The 22,274-nt window shown below is 37.4% G+C and overlaps 1 protein-coding gene across 1 annotated transcript in view; it reads right to left on the bottom strand.

Moving 5' to 3' along the window:
* The window catches only part of Cntnap2 (contactin associated protein like 2), a 1,699,165-nt gene that overhangs the window by 1,584,227 nt on the left and 92,664 nt on the right, over window positions 1–22,274 (bottom strand). The window contains 1 exon segment of the mRNA XM_012514194.2: window positions 13,630–14,109. Coding sequence (XP_012369648.1) covers window positions 13,630–14,109 — 480 coding nt within the window.

A 22,274-nucleotide genomic window follows, 5' to 3' on the forward strand; every position in this document is an offset into this window, starting at 1 on the left:
GTCTCTGTCTCTGTCTCTGTCTCTGTCTCTGTCTATTCTTTCTGTCTCTCTCTGTCTCTTCCTCTCTATCCTTGTTATTTAAACAATAAGATCTGTGAGTTACTAAAGGATTACCAATGAGGGAGTGAGAGTTCTGGCATAATTTCTTGCAAGTTAAACATAGGGAACAATCAAAATATGTACGTTAAGTAAAAATGTGTTGTGTGTTGGAATAACTATGAATAGAGAATGTTCCTTTTTGGAATAGGGATAATTCAAATTTTATTTTAAGTATGTTTTCTTCCTGACAACTCTGTACATAAACAGATACACAAAAACACCTGCTAAAATAGAAAAGTATCCTTAAAAATCATCATGCAAGTTTACAAAAGAAACTTTTAAGCATAGAGTTCTTTTAAGATAGATGTTAAGCCTTCTAGCTATTATCTCCTAATGTGTATACAATGTATCTGACAGTTTCCTTGAAATGTTTGGGATGTATTCATGCCTTCCAGCTAAGCATGTACTATTCAATTTGAAGGCCTTAAATAAGCTCTCAGCATTTTTTGAGAGCTAATTAAATCTTCATTATTAGTACAACAGCCTCACCACATTACTGGCTTGATAAGAAACTTAGTAACTGACAGTGTCTTTGTAGGTCTTGCAGCTGACACTTATAATTAAGTTGCACAGAACCTACTGCCCTCTAGAATTACTGTCTAGAAAAAAGCCAGAACAGTAAGCTCCAGTGCAAGGTGGATTCTATGAAAATAAAGCGTCGTGTTTCAAAGTTCCAAAATTCCCTCATTAGCCAGAACAATAGTTATACTTGAAACACATCTTTAGCAAATTTCTTTTTGGGGGAAGTCTGTAATTTGGCTGCTGTGTGTGTGTGTGTGTGTGTGTGTGTGTGTGTGTGTGTGATAGTTATTTTCACACAGGTGGATGACATATTTTCCCATGAAGATTCAATTTATAGAAAATGAAGACAATAATTTTACCAGCACGAAAGGGGAAGAGATAAATACTAATTTAATTAACTTATTTACCTATTGATAAATCTGTAACAGTCACGTTTTAATAAATTAGCATATTCCCATCAGCAGACAGTGTTGCTTGAGGCAATTTTCTTGCAGACATTCCATGGTGTGTTGTGGAAATGTCAATAAACGTTAATATGTAGAACAAAATATAATTAGGGAGATAATTCTCAGGGGAACAGCAGTACATCATGCAGCAAACTGCAAAGCAAAAGAATTAAAGTTCTATGTTGTTGTTTTTCATTTCATGCCCATAAAACATATTTGAAGGAAACCATTGTAAAATGCCTATGGCTGCTCCATGCAGAGGGATTATTGTTAATGATAACTTTCAGTGAAATATTAAATCGTACTGCATAAGAAAAATGCCTATATTATTGTTTTATTGAAAAGAATGTACTGCAAATAGTGTAATAAAGATGTCGAAGGTAGAGACTGGGCATGGTGATGCGTGCCTGTAATCCCAGCTCTTGGGAGGCTGTAAACAGGCAGGTCACTATGAGCCTGATCTAGTAGTGAGACCCTGAACACCCTGTAGACTTTTCCCTAAAATAAAAAAAAATTTAAAAAAAAAATCAAAAGTGATTATCCTGGAAACATTCAATGCAGAAAAGTGCCATTAAAGTAAAATAAAGTCAGTCTCAGCAAATATTCTTCATGTTTTACAGCAGTGTAAATGTTTTTGCCTGTGCCCCCAATTTAGGAAATTCTCCATTAGTCAGGGTCAAAGAGCTATTTCTCCAGTGACATGAAGGGAAATAAATGGTAAGAATTAAATGCACCTGAAAAGTCCTGTTAAATATATTGAATATTTTCAATCAAAATTGGTTCACTCCTCGTGTACACATGGAACAACTCGCTAACAGATGTGTTCTACTGGGCAACTTTGTAATCTATGTCAATCCTTTTCACATAAAAACTTCTAAAATGAATGAGCTTGTCCATTCATATTTTTTAACAAAATATAACATTACATAAAAATTATGCTTTCTGTTGTCTTTTTATTCATTTTACTGCATATATTTTTTAAAATTAATTAATTAATTAATTAATTTTGTTATTTTTTTGTAGAACTGGGGATTGAACTCAGGACCCTGCCTTTGCCCCACAAATGCTTATTCTACTGAGCTATCTCCCTCCGTCCTAATTTATTTTTTGCAGATTTGATTATAGTAATATGCAATGTAACAACCATTGTCAATTTTTTATTCTTGTTTTGGAATTCTCCACCATATGTATTGTTGCATCTTACCGAATAAATGATACTTACTTTGTATTTGTTTTTCACAAATCTGTGAGCACTTACAGTGAGCTCATATTTAATTTAAATAGTTGAGGTTATAATTCTCAAATATACTGGTATTGTGAAAGAATAGTCAAACTACTGACTTTTAGTAACATTCTAGTTTCAGGATAGGGGAGTCTATCCTAATCTCAAATACTAATTTTTTAAATTCTTCAAAACAAAGTAAAAACTTGAAACTATGACTTATTAAAGAATATTTAAATTGAACACCTTTATATTAATTTTTTTCTGTATTTTAGGGAGGGGTCTACAGGGTGTTCAGGGTCTCACTACTAGATCAGACTCATAGTGATCCACCTGTTTACAGCCTCCCAAGAGCTGGGATTACAGGCGCGGGCCACCACGCCCAGTCTCAGTCCCAGTCTCAGCATGCCCCAGGGCAGGGCCAGCATGGCTGGCCAGGGGATCAAATCCCCAGCCCCGAGGCGTGCTTGCAGGCGCTTTAATCTCCTGAGCTGTTTAGCCAGCCTAATATTACTTTGAATAAGGAATTAAGAGCTTCTGTTTTCACCCAGGGATTTAAAAACTAAATATTTGATCACAAAAGAAACATTCTAACGTAAACATTTGAGTAAAGAATGCATTCGTGTTGAATGTTAGAATTTTTTCTTGCGCCATCTCACATTTTAGTCCACACCTTCAGATAAAAATAATTTTTGCTCATAAAATCCTATTATTGGTGACAATGGCACATACTTCATATTCGTAATATCAAGTGCAGATGTCCCAACAATCATACAGTGTGTGGTAACTGCAGGAATTGTGTAACTGTTTGCATCCTGAGAGGCAGATGCCTGCAGTGTCACTTTTACAAGGATCTTTTTTGGGAAATGGGGCATGTATGATGGGACACGGAGTTTTGCTAGGTTTATGTATTGTGGCTGCATTTTCATAGCCTGTGATTTATCTTTTCTTTCCTTCCTACTGTCTCTGGAAGAACAGAAGATTTTTATTTTCACATTTTATATGCTTTCATCAATTTTTCTTTTATTGCTACTTTTTCCTGGGTCTTATACATTGTTAACTTTTTTCTGAGATTGTGATCTAATCTCCTACACATTCTCCTAGAAGTTTAAAAGTATTTGTAACAGGCGCAGGGGCCGGGGTGCGATCCCTGGGCCTGCCATGCTGGCCCTGGCCCTGGGGCTTCCTGAGATGGCATTGAGACTGGGCGTGGTGGCCCAAGCCTGTAATCCCAGCTCTTGGGAGGCTGTAAACAGGTGGATCACTATGAGTCCGATCTAGTAGTGAGACCCTGAACACCCTGTAGACCCTTTCCTAAAAGACAGAAAAAAAAAAAAAAAAAGTATTCGTAACTTCTCTAAAGTGCATTACCACTGACTTACAGAATGTGCAGGTGGACATCCACGCCTGTTCTCTCTTCCCAGACATCATTTTCTTCTTTGATTTATGATTGTGGTGTTGTCGAAAGTCTTTTCTCCCTGTGTGAATGTGATGTGAACCTTCACTTTTATACTCTTAGTTGTTGTCTGTGCTTACAGCTCTACCTACTCTCTTTATTACTGCATTAGAAAATGTCTCAACATTCTTATAAACTATCTTTTCCTTAAAATTGTCTTGTTTATTATAGGCTTTTTTTTTTTCACCAGTCCAATTAAATTTTAAATCATCTTGTATTTTTTTAAAGTCAACTAGAAATCTAACAAGGAATATATTACATCTAGAAATCAATTTGCCAAAAATTGATAAACCTGAAATAATGACTCTCAATCAATGAACATTGTATATCTACTTAAATAAAGCTTCTTTTCATTTTCATGGAAACATTTTAACCTTACCATAGAGAAAAACAGCAAAGTTTTATTACATTTAATTCAGGTTTTAGACTTTAATTTTTGTTGTTGTTGTTGTTTGTATTTTAGGGAAGGGTCTATAGGGTGTTCAGGGTCTCACTACTACATTGGACTCATTGTGACCCACCCGTTTGCAGCCTCCCAAGAGCTGGGATTACAGGCGTGTGCCACTATGCAGTCTCAATTGCCATCTCAGCATGCCCTGGGGGCAGGGGTGGCACAGCAGGCCCAGGGATAGAACCCCCAACCCCTGGGCCTGCTTGCAGGCACTTTAATCTGCTGAGCTATTTGGCTGGCTCCAGTATTATTTTAAATTATATCACCTAATGTAAATCATTTCCATTATTCAAATATTTCAGGCTGGATTATGGATATGACTTTTATACTCAAATTATCTTGATAACTTACTAAGTTTATTATTTTGATAGTTTTATTTAACAGCTGACTAGGATTTACTATATGAAGTATTATGTCATTTCTGAACACAGACTGGTTTATTTCATCTTTCTCAATTTTTTTTAATGTATTTGGTACAAGGTCTCACAATGCAGCTCAGACTCATAGTCATCCTCCTGTTTTCAGTCTCCCCAGAGCTGGGATTACAGGTGTGCACTACCACACCCAGACTCTGTGGCTGGCTCAGTGCTCCCATGGGCGGGGAGGCATGTGGTGCTGGGGATTGAGCTCTGGTCCCTGTGCTTGCCTAAGAAGACACTTAGATATCTTTCTAAATCTTTATGCTTCTGTTTATTCTTCCCTTACTGCCTTGGCTAGGATTTCCCACGCAACACTGAATAAGAATGCAAAAGCATATAAGTCCTGCTTCACAAATCAAGGGCAAAAATATTGTGATGTTTTAAGTGTCACATCAGCAATCACATCTTACAAATGCTCTTTACTATCTGGAGGTATTTTCTAGCACACTTTTGTTGAGAGTGTTTTATTATTCATGGAAATTGGATTTAGTCAATTGATTTTTATGTCTATTGAGATAATCATGGGTGATGAATTGTATTGATTGATTTTTAAATAATGAATAAACTTTACTTTTATAGGATAAGCCCCATTTATAAAAGCCTTATTTCTATATAAATACCATTGCATTTGGTTTTCTAATTAATTATTGCATTCTATTCATTATAAATGTTGATCTGCAGTTTTGTTTTTATATTCTAATTATGTAAATATTCTAAATAACTAGTAAGGGTGTAAAGATATTAAGTCATATTATATCAAAAGAGCTGGAAAAAAAAAAGAGCTGGGGAGTTAACTCTGTAGTCTACACGTCTGTAGGACTGGGTTCAATTCCCCTTAGTACCATATGCTACGCTGGCCCTAGAACCCCAAGTGTATTATGCTGGCTACAGAAGCTGGGGGTGGTGGTACATGCCTGTAATCCCAGTGCTGCAGAGGCTGAGACAGGAGGATCACTGAGTCTGAGGTGTGTAGTGAGGCCCTATATCAAATAAATAAATAAATAAATAAATAAATAAGACTAAAAAAAAGATACTTGCGAATATGTGCCAGTAACCACAAAAATGTCACAGCAAATTTTTAAAATTAAATTTAAATAATTGTAATTTCAAAAATCTCACAGTTTTTAAGTCATAGTTAGGCACGATTGTGCATGCCGAGAGTCCCAGACACTCAGGAAGCTGAGGCTGAGGATTACATTAACTTCAAAGCCCTTAAATTGCTCAGTTTATATTCAGGAAATGGAAGAAAGTGCCACAGGTTCCTTTCAAGGTTAAGTACTTCGGTGAATGTCTGGTAAGAGGAGGGAAACAAATAGCTTATTCACTAATTAGGATTATATGTATTATATATTTTCATTCTGTCTGTTAATTTTCCCCTTAATTAACCATCAGTGACTTTTATTGCATCACTTTCTGTATTTAATTAGTAGTTTTGAATTGAAGCTATTGTAATTTCTCAAGTTAAGTGTGGAAATACCTTGTGGACATTTGCCTAATATTTTAATTAAAGTATAGAGTCATATGAAAGACACCCCTCTTATTCTGGATAATTATCAGCTATTGATAATTACCCAACTCTTTTGAACAAAGTTTTTGTTAGTATGATTATTTAGTCGCACATAGGCTTATAAGCAGATCAGCACCTAATAATTTAATTAAACTCCCTTTCCAGTATCTTCTTATGTTATGTATACCATTATTTGAGAAAAAAAAAGTCAATGTTCAGCACATTCAAGCATATCTACACCCAAAAGATATGTTTAAAATTTGGAATATGTAAAATTTTTTGGCAACATTCTCCTTTGAAATCTAGGTTCACCATTCGATCCACACTCTCAGAATTGGTCAAGTTTTTAAATAATTCTTTGAAAAAAACACACCTTAACCAAGCCTTAGTTAGTAAGTACAATCATTCTTTCTGTATTTAAGGTCAGTATAATGTTCTACTAGACCAACATAATAGCCATTAGTTGAAAATATAGGTGCAAGAGAAGTTTCGTAAAGGTGAATAAAATAGGATTTCTCTCCAAGACTGCTGGAAATACTTAAATAATTGGAGGTACCAGGATGGCCATTTTACACCCTCTAGCGTCACATTGTATGACCTCAAATCCTGAGGACTTTGCCACGTTTGTATGACCACACATACAACTGCAAGCATATACATATACATGAATATGTCATAGAATTGGTTTTGTTTTGTTTTGTTTGGAGGTGGGGGTTTGGTGGAACTGGGGATTGAACTCAGGCCCTTGCTCTTACCAGGCAAGCACTTATTCTACCGAGCCATCTCCCTGGCCCCTGTGTCATAGAATTGTGAACTCCTAGACAAATACCAATTCCAGATAAAAATGAAAATAATATCAATAGAATCTTTTTTAACCTTTGAGAACTCTCACCAAAGTCTTTGGCACCCAGATATCAACCTCTATCTCCCCCAGTGTCCAAATTCAACTAGTATGAGTAAATGTTAGTTCTCATGCAGAAGTGAGCTGAACACAATGCTAGAGTATCATTAAATTTGGAGAAAATGCATAGGTATCAGAAAACATTTGCCTTATTCCTACAATAGCCAGCCAGGAGGAAAGGAAAGGCATTACTGGCTTTTGCCTTTTTTCTCTTTCAAAAAATAAAACACTGTAAAGCAAAAACAACCAAAATACACACCATCCTTTCACTTTCCCCTGTCATTAGGAAAAGTACAGATTTCATAGCTTCTTCAAGGTTACATAATCTGAGCACTATCTCTGTAATATATGATTAGATTTAAGAGTAGAATGAAGTCAAGATATCAAATGCTAAAGTATCTGATTAAAATAGAGTTAATGAATAAATAATTCTAATATGAAGGAGTAGCCTGAGCAATTATCATATCATACCATATCATATCATACCATATCATATCATATCATGTCTTATCATTTAGAGAGTAGGAGAAATCCTACTTTCTAAAACTGTAACATGCCTATAGGCTTTCTATTCAGATCAGTTGATTCACCTTTATTTTTCCACATGTACTAAATCATAAAATGAGTATATTAGCTTTCAGCTATCAGGGGATGCTCCATAGGACAAGTAATTAAAAGGTTGGCAAGTGCTTTTTAATTAGAGTGCTTATATAATTGCTAGTGAATAACAATCCCTTCATTCAAAATCAGATGCCCAGAAGTTAATTGAGTTGCTGCAGTCTCCAACATTATCTGTATACATCCCTCTTCAGTTTGCTAAATTCACTTATTTTTAAATATTTATGAAACTCCAAAGTTCCAAGTTCCCACAAATTTTACACAAGTATTTGGTCCTTATGAGTTCAGAGCCAAGTTTGCTCTTTTTCTACTCCATATAGGTGGATAAAACAATATACAAACCATAATGAAAAATATCTGGACCAGAAAATACTGAAGCTGCCTTTCTGGTATGCCAAACAACTTCACCCAAGGTTGATTCTTTCCTGACTATAGTTTTCAAATTACAAAGTAATTTTTATCTAAGCTATAACATAGAACAGATAATTTCCATCAATCTTTGATAACTTTAAATCCCCACAGAATGTGAAAAAAATTAAAAATAATACTACAAAAATATAAATAAACAATTACAAATTTTTGCACAGAAATTTAGAAATCTGACCATATGCTGCTGTACAGGGTTTCAGGGTAAATCCAGAGGGGATTTGACTGACCTTGTCAGATACAAAACTTACATTTCCTATTATATAGGTCTTGCTTTATTTTGGTCTTAACCATCCGGCAGAAAAGTATAAAAACGAGGTATAAAAAGCAAAGCCATATTAATATGCTGAGCTGTAAAAGGCTGAAGTCAACAACTTCTGACCTTGCCAGTCATGCAGATAACCCACTACTATTATGGACTGCTGGACTATATTGGATTATGTTGCGGAACTCACACATCTACAATATTTGAATGGCAAAGGAATACCCATCTCTGACAAAAGCAAATAAAAAATATATATATATCTGTATATACAAAAGTTAGCACAGATATACAGCTACTTTCTCTTAGTTCAATGAGAAGAAAGTTTTGAACTAATAGTGTTCAGATGAGATATCATGTCTGCATCTTGTACTATGAATCACTACTATGAAGACAACAATATGCAATGTATTAATTATTGTAACTGTCCTGCTGACCTGTTTTGAAACTGTCTCATTGCTATTTCTTTCTCAATGAGATTAATATAAAAAAATTTTTGAACAGCAACAATGCTATAATGATGATAATGAATTTCTTTTCAAAGAGATGTTTTTCATTCATTTGAATAAAGCCTCAGAATGAGCTTAAGCATTTTAGTCTTATAAAATACATTGAAAAGCAACCTGGTGGATTAATATGTTCAGTTGAAAAGAATTACTTTTCCAAAATACGGTATTATTTTGTTTTCAGTCTTCATAAGGTTAAGCAGAGAAACACTATCTTGCCTTTCCTTTTCAGATGAAGATGCCCTATCTGGCTGATGCAGTTATGTGCTATAGAGCGTGTTCTAGAACGTTCTACCAGCGAATTAGTAGGTGATGACACAAGGGATGACACAATGGGTGGGTCTCTGTGATGGAGATGCGGCTGTCCTTTGCTTTCCTCAAGCCCACAAAGCGTATCACTTGGACATACTTTTCACTCACCTCCCTCTTGTCCACAAACATACTCAAATTATTATAACCAAGAGAAACCAAAATTAAAAGCAAATTATTTTGTCAGTAATTCTCCTACTCATGTTAGCATCTCTCTCTCTCTCTCTCTCTCTCTCTCTCTCTCTCTCTCTCTTCTTTGCATTCTCTGTATAAGAAAATAAACTCCATAAATGTTTTTAAAGTCAAGAACTCTTGCTATATATTTGTATGTAGAGCACTGCTCTCTACACTCTTCCACCATTTCAGATTTTGGTGTGAGCCTGCTCCCACAGGGAAGCTGAACCCCAAGTCTTTGTCAATGTCAACACAAGTCTCAGGTACCTGGCTAGCCCCCACACCTGCATGCTGGCTTTCCTCATGGCTTTGACTATGATGATTTTCATTCTGAGACAATTTTATACATTACATTTCCCTATTGGTTCCCTGTGGGGGACCAGGCCAGGAGTGCATGATTAAGCTGAATGATTGCACTGCAGGAGAAAGGCACATGATAGGCTCCATGAGGAGGGAATAGTTAAAGTGTGGAGTAAGAGCATACACAAGATTAAAGCACAAGACAAAAGGCTGTGAGAGAAGACATAATTAAGATGTGGGGCAAGGGCTGGCGAGATGGCTCAGTGGTCTAAAGCACCTACTTGGAACAAGCTTGGCAAAGCACAAGGACCGCGGTTCAATCCCCTAGCACCACATGCCAGCCAGCCCCGCCCCCTGGTGGGCTGAGCTGGCCACACACACACACACACACACGCATAAATAAATAAATGTTTATAAAAAAAGATGTGGGGCAAGAACCCTCAGGGTCTGTGAGGGATGAATGGTTCAACTACAAGGCAAAAGCCAACAGCCTGAATAAAAATGGAATGGTTGAGCAACAAGTCCAGATTAGGGAAGCATGTTATATCCCGTCACTGTCCTTTTTCCAATGGCTCTGTCCCAAACTATATTTTCTCCTGTATTTTTGTCTCTTATACTAATATTCTAGATACAAGCCAGAATTCTCAGCTTGGTGGCTTTTTCGTCCCTCAGAGTCCCCCAGAGGCTGGCTATTCTCTGTTGAGAAATAGCCTTTCTGATCCTCTTGGGGCTGATCCAAGCCCTGTCTCCATGTGAGCTTGTCCATCCTCCCTACCCCAGTGGTCACATCCAAATGATGCTGCCCAAGTCCAGACATTGCTTCATCCTTGCTGATATTTTCCTTTTTATCTCATTGAGAAATCACACACAGTTCATTCCTTTTCATTGATCAATTAAGATCTATGGTTCTTTTCAATTCCATTGAATGGAAGTTAAATTTATAACCAATGTAAGTCTCAGAGTTAACATTCAGAGTTATGGGTGTATTTTAAAAACGTTAAAAAAAAATTCACTTCCAGGATTAGTAGGTGTTGATGAATAATGCTGTGTATGATTCTTTCAACACATTTCTTTGAGTCCTATTCATCAGGAAGGGTGATCACCTTTTTACTGCCAATGTTCTTTTTTTTTTTTTTTTTTTTTTTTTTGGTGGAACTGGGGATTGAACTCAGGTCCTTGCACTTGCCAAAGAAGTGCTTATTCCACTGACCCATCTCCCTGGCCCCAATGTCCTATTATAGTGATACTTACTTAAAGCAAATTTTGGCTCTCTACTTCTTATCCTTAAGACTTGATGCTCTTGTTTGAAGGAGTTGAAATACTTTTCCTAATCCTTGCTGAAGTGCCCCTGAAAAACTACTGCCACTTCCTAGAAATCGCCATGCAATTTTACTTTGATGTTCAGTATTAATCACTGTGTATAACATTTTGCTTTTAGGCTTCAAGTCAACATTCAGTGTCAGCACTTTGGCCTTTCTGAAGAATCCTGGAGAATTTTCTGATATATAAATTAAGCCTGCATAGCTTTAAATTTTTTTCCTCAGAGCAGCATTTTTATGCTATCATTTCTCCAGTGTTGTATTCTTCCTGATATTTTGTGTCAAAATCAAAAGGAAATAATTTATGCTAACATATGCAATATTACATTAAACAATAATGATATAAACTATTTCTAATGGATTGGAATGTTAGATGATGCTTATATGAAAGAGAGAAAAGTGTTAAAATATGTTATTTATAAATTAGATTTCCTTTTAGCAGATGATGCCATTAAGTATGGAATAATTCAGCTTTTTAATACAATTTGCCTTAGAGTGAATTAAAGAATATAATAGCTACCTGTGGAACTAGAAAGCTTTTAGTGGAAGCCTGTTCACTTGGATATAAACTTCTTTCTTGCCGAGGCATTGTTCTTTTTTCCTCCCTGAACATGATCAAGAAGAGCATATAACTTAAAATTCATATTTGCCTGACGACACCCCCCCCCCCCCGCCCCTGGAAGGAGCATTAAGTGCTTCACCATCAACACCAGCCATCCAGGCACTCCCTAGGCTTGCCTTGTCATCATGGAGATTATGCCGATTTTACCAGAGGGCACTCTATCCAGGATTTAATTGCTTCAGCTCAGATCCCTGGCACCTCTTCGTATAGATTTCTTTTTCCTCCTGCAATAATGAGTTGTGCTCACCTGCTTTCTTTCTTGTTTTGTTTTCTTTCTTTCTTCTCCCTCTTTCTCTTTCATATTTCATTTCGAGTCTCTGCTTTTCAATGTAATTTCCCCCCACTTTTTCATATCAAATATGTAATTTCTTGTGGATATTATCTATGTACTACACAAAGTGGGACTCTCCAGTGAAATATACTCTTAAGGTAACTAGTTAAAGAGTTGTAGGTTCACCAGTGAGGCTGAGACAGGAGGATCACTATGAGTCTGAATTGCATAGTGAGACCCTATATCACAATACCACCACTACTACTAATAATAATAATGAGTTATACGCTTCTGTATTCTCATAATGCGTCTGGTTTTAAAGAATATCTTGTTAAATCAAGGAAGCAAGGCTAATCTGCTTCCTGTGATGGATTTTCAGGGATACATAAAACTTCTTTAACTTTAGAAAAAAATTCAAAACCAAAAGAAAAATGTAAGGATAATATAAGAAACATTTGCATACTTGTATATGTGTTTAATTCTGATTCTGTTTAGTTCTGCACTGGGTGTTTTTTCTATATACACAACACACATTTTTTTTCCTGAGTCATTTGTGAGTTGCATACTAATATACTTTTATTGCTAAGTACTTTAGTACAATTTCCCTAAACTAAGGATAGAAGTAGCTATAGATAATGTTATAAATTTTAGGAAATTTTGCATTGAAGCATCTAATCAATCTTCCATATTTCTATTTTCTTTATTGACCCAATCTTTGTATCACCTTTCATCTTCCTAATCCAAGTTGGAATTCAGACTGAGAACACGTATCACAGGTAGTTGTCATGTTCTTTCACTTTCCTTTATCTAAAGCAAGTCTTTAGCTTTTTTTTTTTTTATTTGTTTTCTTCTGCATTTTAGGGAAGGGTCTACAGTGTGTTCAGGGTCTCACTAGTAGAATGAACTCCTAGTGATCCTCCTGCTTGCAGCATCCCAAAAGCTGGGATTACAGGCGTGTCACAGTCCCCATCTCAGTGTGCTCCGGGGGCGGGGCCAGCACAGCACAATGGGGATCAAACTCTGGTCCCTGAGCCTGCCCAATCAGGTGCTTTAGTCCACTGAGCTATCTGGCTGACCCTCTGTTCATTACTTTGGTGCTCAAGTTATACAAATTCAGTTAATATGAATTATTTCAAACTGATTCCTATTGCTTTCGACATTAACTATGAGTTCTATCTTTTTTCTTCTTAGAAATTGTTTTATTTTTCTTCAGCCTCATTCCCATTTTGCTTAAGTGTTGGCAGAACAGCTCAAGACCGCTCGGTGGTGGTTCCTACCCACTCGGTGGCCTGCACGGTGGGGGCTGCAGACTGATCTTCTGTGGCCGGCTGAGCCCTCCAGTCTTCAGTAGGAAACTGCTGAATGGGCACAGAGGGCACCTGCACCCACTTGGAGCAGTCTGCGACCTCAGGCTGAGCAGCAGTGAACTCTGGCCCTGGTGCAGTCCATTGTCCCTGAAATTCCTCCTTGGTCACAGCCTCTTCAGCAGCAACCTGCTCTTCTTTTTCAATCTCTTCAGGATCCCGGTAGAAGTAGAGATCAGGCATGACTTTCCACGGGTGTTCATGGGAGATGGTGCCACGTGTGCGCAGCACTTCCCGGGCCAGCATCCACCACATCAGACCCACAGAGTGAGCTCCCTTATTGTTGCACGGGACGACAATGTCCACACAGCGCAGAGGAGAATCTGGGTTACACAGAGCAATGGTTGGCAGATTGATGTAAGATGCCTCCGTTAGGGGCTGGCGGTCAGCCCTGGGGTCAGTAACCACCAGAAGACGTGGCTCTCAGAAGGCTGCCTGGATCCGGTTAGTGAAGGTTCCAGGAGTGAAGCGGCCAACAACAGGAGCAGATCTAGCATTAGCAGAAAGCTTCAGCACAGCCCGTGGGCCAGTGTTCCTAGAGGCTGTGACGCTGACGTCAGCAGGGTTCTCAATGGCCACCATGGCTCGAGCTGCCAGGAGGAGCTTTTCCCAAGTCTGCTTTAGATTTATGATGTAGATTCCATCACTTTTCCTTTTATAGATATACCGCTCCCTCTGGAAATCCAGGTTGGTGTCCCCTACGTGAGTTCCTGTATCAAGGAACTTGAAGACGTCCTCCTTCTTCATTTGCAGAACATCAAGGACACCGGACATTGTGAAGTTTTCCTCTAAGTTATGATGGGAATCAAGAACAATGCCACATGGATCCCTGCCTGGGCAATTCGGAAGGGGAGTCTTATCTTTCGTCCAGGTAAAATCTTTGACCAAAATCTTATATAAATTCCCTAAGCAGTTCTGTTAATTTAGAAGACAAGTATCCTGATGATTAAGTTCTGCCCAAGGTATTTACTACTTATTCCCATAATGCAACAGGTAAGGAAATACAGATACAGATAGCGATACAGAAATAGACAAAGAAACATAGAAGTAGAAACATACATGCAAATACACCTATTATGAAGTAGGCATCCTTCTTACCCTATGTCTTTACATATTTATATCTCATTTCCTTTATAGTAAGAAATACATTCCCCAACACTATTAATGTATTTACTTGTTTCCTCATTGATAATATATAAAAATATTTTCAGAATTGCTTCAACCATATATACATTTTTTTCTCATTAGTGAGACACAACTTAATATAAAATAAATGTTCTTTATAGTTTTCTATTTGCACTCAAAAATAGCCAGGAAATCTACCCCCTGTATAATTATAGAGATATTTATCAATTTTCTTTACAGTTGCAATGTGTCTACATACACACCCTACCTTATCCAACCAATCTCCTTTATCTGGTCATAAGGATCAACAACCAGGTGTACAAAGTTTGGTGTTATTGGGTCTGTATTTTTTGGGTAAATTTCCAAAATCAAATGGTAGATTTGGACAATAATTGCATCTGTCGTTTTGATAGGCTTTGTCCTACCACTTCCAGGCTTACAGCCCTGTTATGAGTTCTCAAGATCATGTAGGAATGCTGTTTCCTGTTTTGTCATCCTTGCCTGAAGAGTATATGGTCAGCCTTCTGATATTTGTCAATCTGATGAGTGAGAGACAGTACTTCTTTTCTTTTTAATTTTTTAACGTCTTTTATTTATTTGGTACAGGGTCTCACTATGCAGCCTGGACTCATAGTGGTCTTCCTGTCTCTGCCTACCCACCACTGGGATTACAGGTGTGAGCCACCATGCCCTGTAGGAGGCTCAATAACTCCAGGCCTCCAATCCTATTGCAAGTGGGTTTCTGGGTTCCTCTTTCCCTACCTCTGCTGAGCTAAGTTCCTAGTTCTTTTACCCCGCCTATTTCCCATAAGTCTCCTGCTAGGCCCCGGAGGTGGGACTTCCTGTCATAGCCCGGTTGCCTAGTTACTCGCGCCTTTTACCCGCCGATGTCATTTCCCTATGCCTCCACTATATATACTCAGCACCTCCCCTGAATAAATGAGACTTGATCAGAATCCTGTCTTGTCTGCATTTCTCGCGTCTCCTGTCCTTTGTCCCCTCCTCAATCCCCCGCTCCTCTCCCAGGTGACCTTCGTTGACTGACCCGTGGGTCGGGACAATGCCCAATTTTGGTGGTTGGCATGATGCACCAGGGGTTCCAGGGCAGGCCTGGCATGCAGTACTGGGGCTTGAACCTGAATCCTTGTGCTTGCCAGGCAGGCAATTAGACCGCTGAGCTATTTCCCCAGCACGCCCCCTCCTTTTTTGAGAGACAATATTTCTATGTTAAGTTTAATTTGGATTTTTCTTCTTCTTCAGCAAACATCTGTATGCATTGAAGGCAATGTTTTATTTTTTGTGCTTGCTCTCTATTCATATGTTTTTTCCATTTTATCAGTTTTAATTGGGAGGACTTTTAAACAGAAATCTTTTGTGCAACTGTAAACATATATTATATGCAGATAGAAATTAAGTAGAGTACTTATCAAGAATAATAAATTGATATATTTGTTCATCATTTTGCAAATAGAAAAACAAAACAAAACACAAAATTTCTAGTAGGTCATTCACTAATTTACCTTTTAGTCCTCATGTGGGGCTTAATGATGTTTATTTATGTACATATTTCTGTTCAAACCAGAAGGGAAAAGGGCCAGGCTTGACTTTTCTTCAGAAATACTTCCTTCATTAGCAAGTGAAATACTGTGCTCTCTGAGTAGCCACGAGTAAGTCTGAGCACAGCCCCATGGATCACATCAGTACTGACGTACATTAAGAGAGGAATGGCTCCCTATGTACTGTAAGCAGGCACTGAAGACTCTTTGGTAAATTCCCTGGTTTCTCCTTTTTCTACTCCACTGCTTTCTCTTGCTATTATTTTTGGAAATAGAGGGCAATTCTGATAATAGCATCTACTTTATTTTCTCTCCTAGCTCCTTAGAACTGTACCTTAATTGCAAGTTTGATGCATTGGTTTTCAACACTTGCTATTGGAAGTTGATGTACACAGAGAAAAGTGCACACATACGTATCTTGAGATGCATGTTCACATGGAGAACAAACACCCAGTTCAATGACTGGTCATCAGTGTCCCCAAAGCTACTGTTTGCACCCGCTTCCAGCCATGATCCTGCAGCCTGTTTCTTAATTTTCAGAAATTGAACCATAGACTACATACCATGTTCTTTTGCAAAAAGTTTGCAAAAACTTCCCAAGTTTTTGCACTTTAGCTTTTCTTAACATGAGCAGCAATACCAGTGATGTCAATTTTAAATTTAAAAATCAAAGCCCAACGCATTGTTACTCAGATGCATTTCATGTTTGCAGCTGGGGAGAAACTGATAGCAAAATTAAACACACACAGGTACACATGCATCTTCAAATCTTACAAAAAACAATTATTAATCTTCTTCCACATCATATTGAATCAGTGGATACGTGATATCGTTTTGCAAAAACTTCCTAAGATGTACAGCTCTTTGGTCACTCAGCCTTTGTAACAAGAGGAGCTTTTGCACCCTATCCCTAGACAATTGGTACCAGCCCAGGGTCCGACTCAGCTGTAGGGTGCCACAGTCCTATGCACTTGGCCTAAGCCCTTGCCTATCTCTTCAGTGTCTCGAGTTCCATTAGGTATGTGAGGAAGACAAGCTGTGCTGCTGAGGTTGCTATCTCCAGACTCCCTCCATTTCCAGCCTAGTGACCAGTGCTATCCTCTCTTCCTTGGCGAAACCCAGAGCTTCCCTTGTGCTCCACGCATACCAATTTTGATATTTGACTTCTCCTTCCAGGTGCATGCAACATTTGTCAATGTTGTTAGATAAATAAAAACCACAAAAATAAACACTGCTCTGATATTTGTGACCTAAGCCTAATCGCACATTTGCATGTCTAGTGAATTCCATAGTTCAGTTTGTTAATATTTGCTAAGTGCAATCAGTGCGCCAGGCATGGACCAAGGTAATGACACCCAACATTTAACCGAAACAAAATAAGTCCTTCAGGGACCTGACACATAATTAAATACTTTTATACCCTTTTAAGTTCAGTGTAATGGAGACAGCAAAGATGATGGAAAAAATACAAAGCAGTCATCCCAGAAGTTGATGCAGATGGTATTTACCACGTAAATACTTAGTGAGTGATAGTATTGGTAGCAGTACTTGATCTCAGTAACAATGCCAAGAACCTCTACACTTCAACTGCATCAGATGAAAACAGGTTTGATTCTACCACGTAGCCACTGATTCAGTATGGTGTGGAGGAAGATTAAGTTATTTTTCGTAAGATTTGAAGATGTGCGTGTACCTGTGTGTGTTTAATTTTACTATCAGTTTCTCCCCAACTGCAAACGCAAAATGTATCTCAAAAACAATGTCTTGGGCTTTGGCTTTCCAATGTAAAATCAACATCACTAGTATTGCTGATTGTGCTGAGAAAAGCTAAAGTGCAGTATTCTCTCTATTATAATTCCAAAAGTAAAAATGTCATATCAGAGATAGTGAATCATATGCTGACCTTTTTATTTAGTAAGTCATGTGGTAAACTCATTGTGCGTCCCACCTTGTATTTCAAAAACACAATAATTTCAAAGGCATGGGAGACTTCTCTCCTATATATTTGAAAACATTTGTTATTAAATACTGGGCTTTTCCAGGCCGAATGAAAACAGCTCGAGTGACTTTATGATAAATTCTCCGTCTTTTGCTGTTGCCCTAAGCTATCACACACAGCTCTATTTTCCAATTTGTTTACTGCACAAAGCTAAAAAATATAGACCCAGAACAGTCTCTCTCTATAGAATGAACAATTGAGCTCACTCCGTGGTTGAGATAAACAATTTGCCAGCTCTGGGTAGCTTAGTTTTTATATCTGCGACGGGAGGAATGTGTTCTTTTTAACTTTCTCTGAAGAATATTTTTGAGGGCTAACAAATGAAACTTGCCATCTTTTAAATAGATATTTCTTTAATCCACATAGAATTAGCAATTACGTCTCCAAATTCAGTTGGAGAGAGTTGTTTCAGCTTTAAGAGGGCTCTTTTCTTTGCTTCTAGAAGAAATGTCAGTAACTGTAATACATGCTATCGAGTATCGATTCTCAATAATTAATGTATCACAAGGAATTAAATGACGTAGATAATGCCAAGCGGCACTTAACAGAGAGTAAAGTGATGTATGAGGGTTGAATCCTCGATCTTTTTATTTTTCATTAAAAATAAAAAGATGCAGAGAGATGGAAACAGACGATTCCTTCTTCCAGGCTGCAGAAGGAACCAAGCTTGACAGTTGCCTTGTTTTACATTTTTCCGAAATTGAGAAAATAAAGCCAGGTTTAAGCCATGCAGCGTCGTGCTTTACTACGGCAACCCTGGTCTTATGAACTTATCTCATAATAAGTTCATAAGACCAAATCTTTCTTGGAAGATAAACAGGGATTTTGTTAAAGTATTTTCAGTTCATTTGCCACCCAGGAGAAAATTGTTTTGAAAATAATTTTTCTAAGTTTTTCATACAAACAGATGACATAGAAAACACATGCCAGTTCTTCATGATGAATGTAAATAATTATGTCTCACAGGTGTATACTACCACAAACAAATAAATAGCTCCCCAAAAAATTATAGATAAGCAGTCATCAGCAAATATATCATGGTTTGACTGAGACAGAATTCCTGAGTTAATGAGGATTGATGCACAAGTCCTCTTAGAAAATATTATCTTTTTTTTTTTCTTTAAAGCATCTCTTGCCTTTTCGAAAGACATACAACATCATTTACACCTCAGTGGTAGCAGATAATTTCACAGAAATAAACTTTCAGAAGTACCTTCCCAGTAAGTAGGTATTATGGGTTGTTGCCACCTCCTAATGTCAGATGTTGAAGTCTTAATCCCCAGAATATTACAATAGTATCTTATTGTGAGATAAGATCATTGCATATGCCATTAATTCAGGCTCTATGAGACCTTCCTGAGGAAAAGCCATCCCTAAGCTAGTAGGACCAGTGTCCTTGCAAAAATAACATCTCCTAGAAAGAAACACATCAAAGGAAGAGCCACCATGAAGAAATTCATGCCCTAGACAGCCATCTAGAAGCCTGCAGAGAGATGGAAACAGACGATTCCTTCTTCCAGGCTTCAGAAGGAACCAACCTTGACAGTTGCCTGGTTTTACATTTTTCCAAAATTGAGAAAATAAAGCCATGTTTAAGCCATGCAGCGCCGTGCTTTACTACGGTAACCCTGGTAAAATGCCACAGAGGTAAGCAACATTTTCAAGCTGAAAACATTATCACCAAAAGGATCAAACTCTTAGATTTTCTATCTACTGAGATCTGTGGTCCCAGGGAAGCTTTTCAGTTCCAATTTCCAGGTTAGAAAATTAGAAAAAAATGACACATACAACCAAATACCACTGGATGAAGATGGAATTAATGAGATATCTCAATATAATATTGCGGCACATTTTTTTTTTATCTGTTTTCAAGATGATAAAATGAATCAATAAAAGTCCTAGATATGGTTTTTCTCGCACCAGGCTGTCATACTGTACCTCTCAGGCCTGCTCTTGCATTAACAGTGGTTGGTTTTCATTCTTGATTCCACCGTTATCCCTCTTGGCTGCAAATTAGGATATTATGGGGGAGATTTGAGAACGTGATAATATTGGAGGGGAGTCCTCAGATTCTGAATTGACTGTGCTGAAGCGTTGCGAGCTCATCAGGACTTTAAAAATGTCTTCACCATGGCTGAGCAACATGTCCCATTCATTCGTTTTCACCCAGAGATTTTTCTGAGGTATTCTAGGAAGTCATAAGACTTCCAGTTCAAAAACAACTTGTGTTTGTGATATGATAAGCTAATCTCCACAGAGACAAGAAGGTAGCCAACAAACGAATGAACATGAACACAGGAACTTCCTAATAGGAAGTTCTACTTCTACAAGAGAAATGAAGGTGAACTTTCTTCATTTCTCTTAGAAAATGGTGAATAGGAACACCTCAAAATATGTATTTTCTGCTTCTTATTGCTTATAACATAAAACATTCTGCAACAGAATTCTCATTACCAAACTATGAAAACATGTACAATATATAAACATATACAAATAATTAAGAGTTTGATGTTCAAACTTAATGTCTTTGGGGTCTGGGTTGATGAATAAGACAGAAACAGAAATACATCCTAGATATTTTGATATCATGCATACAAGCTTTTCTCTTAAAACTTAGAGAAATTCTGGGATGTTTACACTAAAGATCTAATCATATTTAAATATTAGTAGATTTTATCTAAAGTGTCCTGATATTGCCTATCTGCAGCATATTACAGTTAAAATGTGATAGCTAAGTTTATTCTGATTTAAATATTATACAGTGTATATGGATCAAAACATCATATTACTCTATTCATATTAAAGGTCTTAAATGTTATGGATCAGTTAAAATTCATTAAAATAATTCTATTTTGCTTAAATATTGTTAAGCCTTACTTTTTTCCCCACAATAATGTTAGACTTAGTTTGAAAAATATGATGCTCATCAATTTTTTTTTTTTTTTTTTTTGAACCCGGGATTGAACTCAGGCCCTTGCGCTTGCCAAGGAAGTGCTTATTCCACTGAGCCATCTCCCCGGTCCCATCATCAAATTTTATAGAGACAGTTTTATCATTTCCACTAGTGACAGGGACTGTCGAGAAGAACCATAGTTATGAAGGACAGAACTGGTGGGTTACAGAGCTCTGTGTTCAAATCACAGCTCTCCCATTTATATTATTTTGTTTTGGGTGATGTTTTAACACTGAAAATGTAATATTCGTTCAACAACTCTTGCTTTTTATCTTTGATACACATGAATATTGTGAAATGAGCACCAGAATTAGATTAGTTAACATTCATCCATCACTGATTCTACTGCGAATTCACTATTTGCTCTTGGGAAAGAGCCACCCTCTCTAATTCTCAGTGGCTGCAAACGAAATATAGGGCCTAAGAATAACAATAGTTTGCATCACCACGTATCAGTTTTTATGAGGATTCCACAGGATAAAGCACATACAGCACAAAAGAAGACTGCAGTCAGTGTTGGTGGGCTGTTATTCATTGATTGATACAGGCAGGGTTTTCTGAACTGCTTGCTAAATCATAGGAGGAAGCTTTCATAGATATCACTAAAGGTGTATATTAATGTCATTCTAAATGGTTTGCATGACAATTACAATAAACTCACTCACTGTCTCATCAGAATACATCAGTGAATTTCACAGGATAAAAGCCTACTGTTATCTTAAGCAATCCTTTCAGTGGGAGACCAGACACAATTTTTGTAATAGTAGAAGTCCGTGCGGCTCTTCTCCAGGCTCCAGGAAGCATGCCTGTGGCCAAGGAGTGAGCCAAGCGGACAGCCATCAATGCAGTATCGTTTTGTCAGAACGATCATTTTGCTGCAGCCTATAATTAAGCCAGTTTAACCCAAGCAAACCAAATATATTTGCCAGGACACTTTAACATGCCATTAGTTCTTCCTCAAAGTCAACATTGACTAAATTAGTCACTTGGAAAATCATGTAGACAAGTCGTAAACAGAGAGCAGATAGCACCCAGTGGTCAGGGACGAGTGTCTTGAAAGGTAGACAAGAGGACCTTAGCTTTTTCACAGAAGTGTTCTAATAATTTTCACTGCCCTTACCACTAGATTACAGTGTTTTCAAGAATAAACCTTCGGATTACTTTATTTGTTCTTTGTGTCACTTTTATTATATCATTCTATAATCACTAACAAGAATACCATAATTAAAATGGTAATAATAAGGCTGTACAGATAAATAATCAAGCAGATGGGAAACAGGAATATGAGTAGATGCCTTATCTAGGGAGCATACTCTAAAGTATTTTATTAGGTTATTTCTCAAAAAACCCCACGAGGTAGATACTATTTTGTGTCATTTATAGCTAAAGCAACTAAAGCCTATAAAATGCTGATTAACAAAATCAACTGCACAACAATAATAAGTAT

The sequence above is a fragment of the Octodon degus genome, unplaced genomic scaffold (genome assembly GCF_000260255.1).
Source record: "Octodon degus isolate 3935 unplaced genomic scaffold, OctDeg1.0 scaffold00027, whole genome shotgun sequence".
In the NCBI taxonomy this organism is placed as follows: domain Eukaryota; kingdom Metazoa; phylum Chordata; class Mammalia; order Rodentia; family Octodontidae; genus Octodon; species Octodon degus.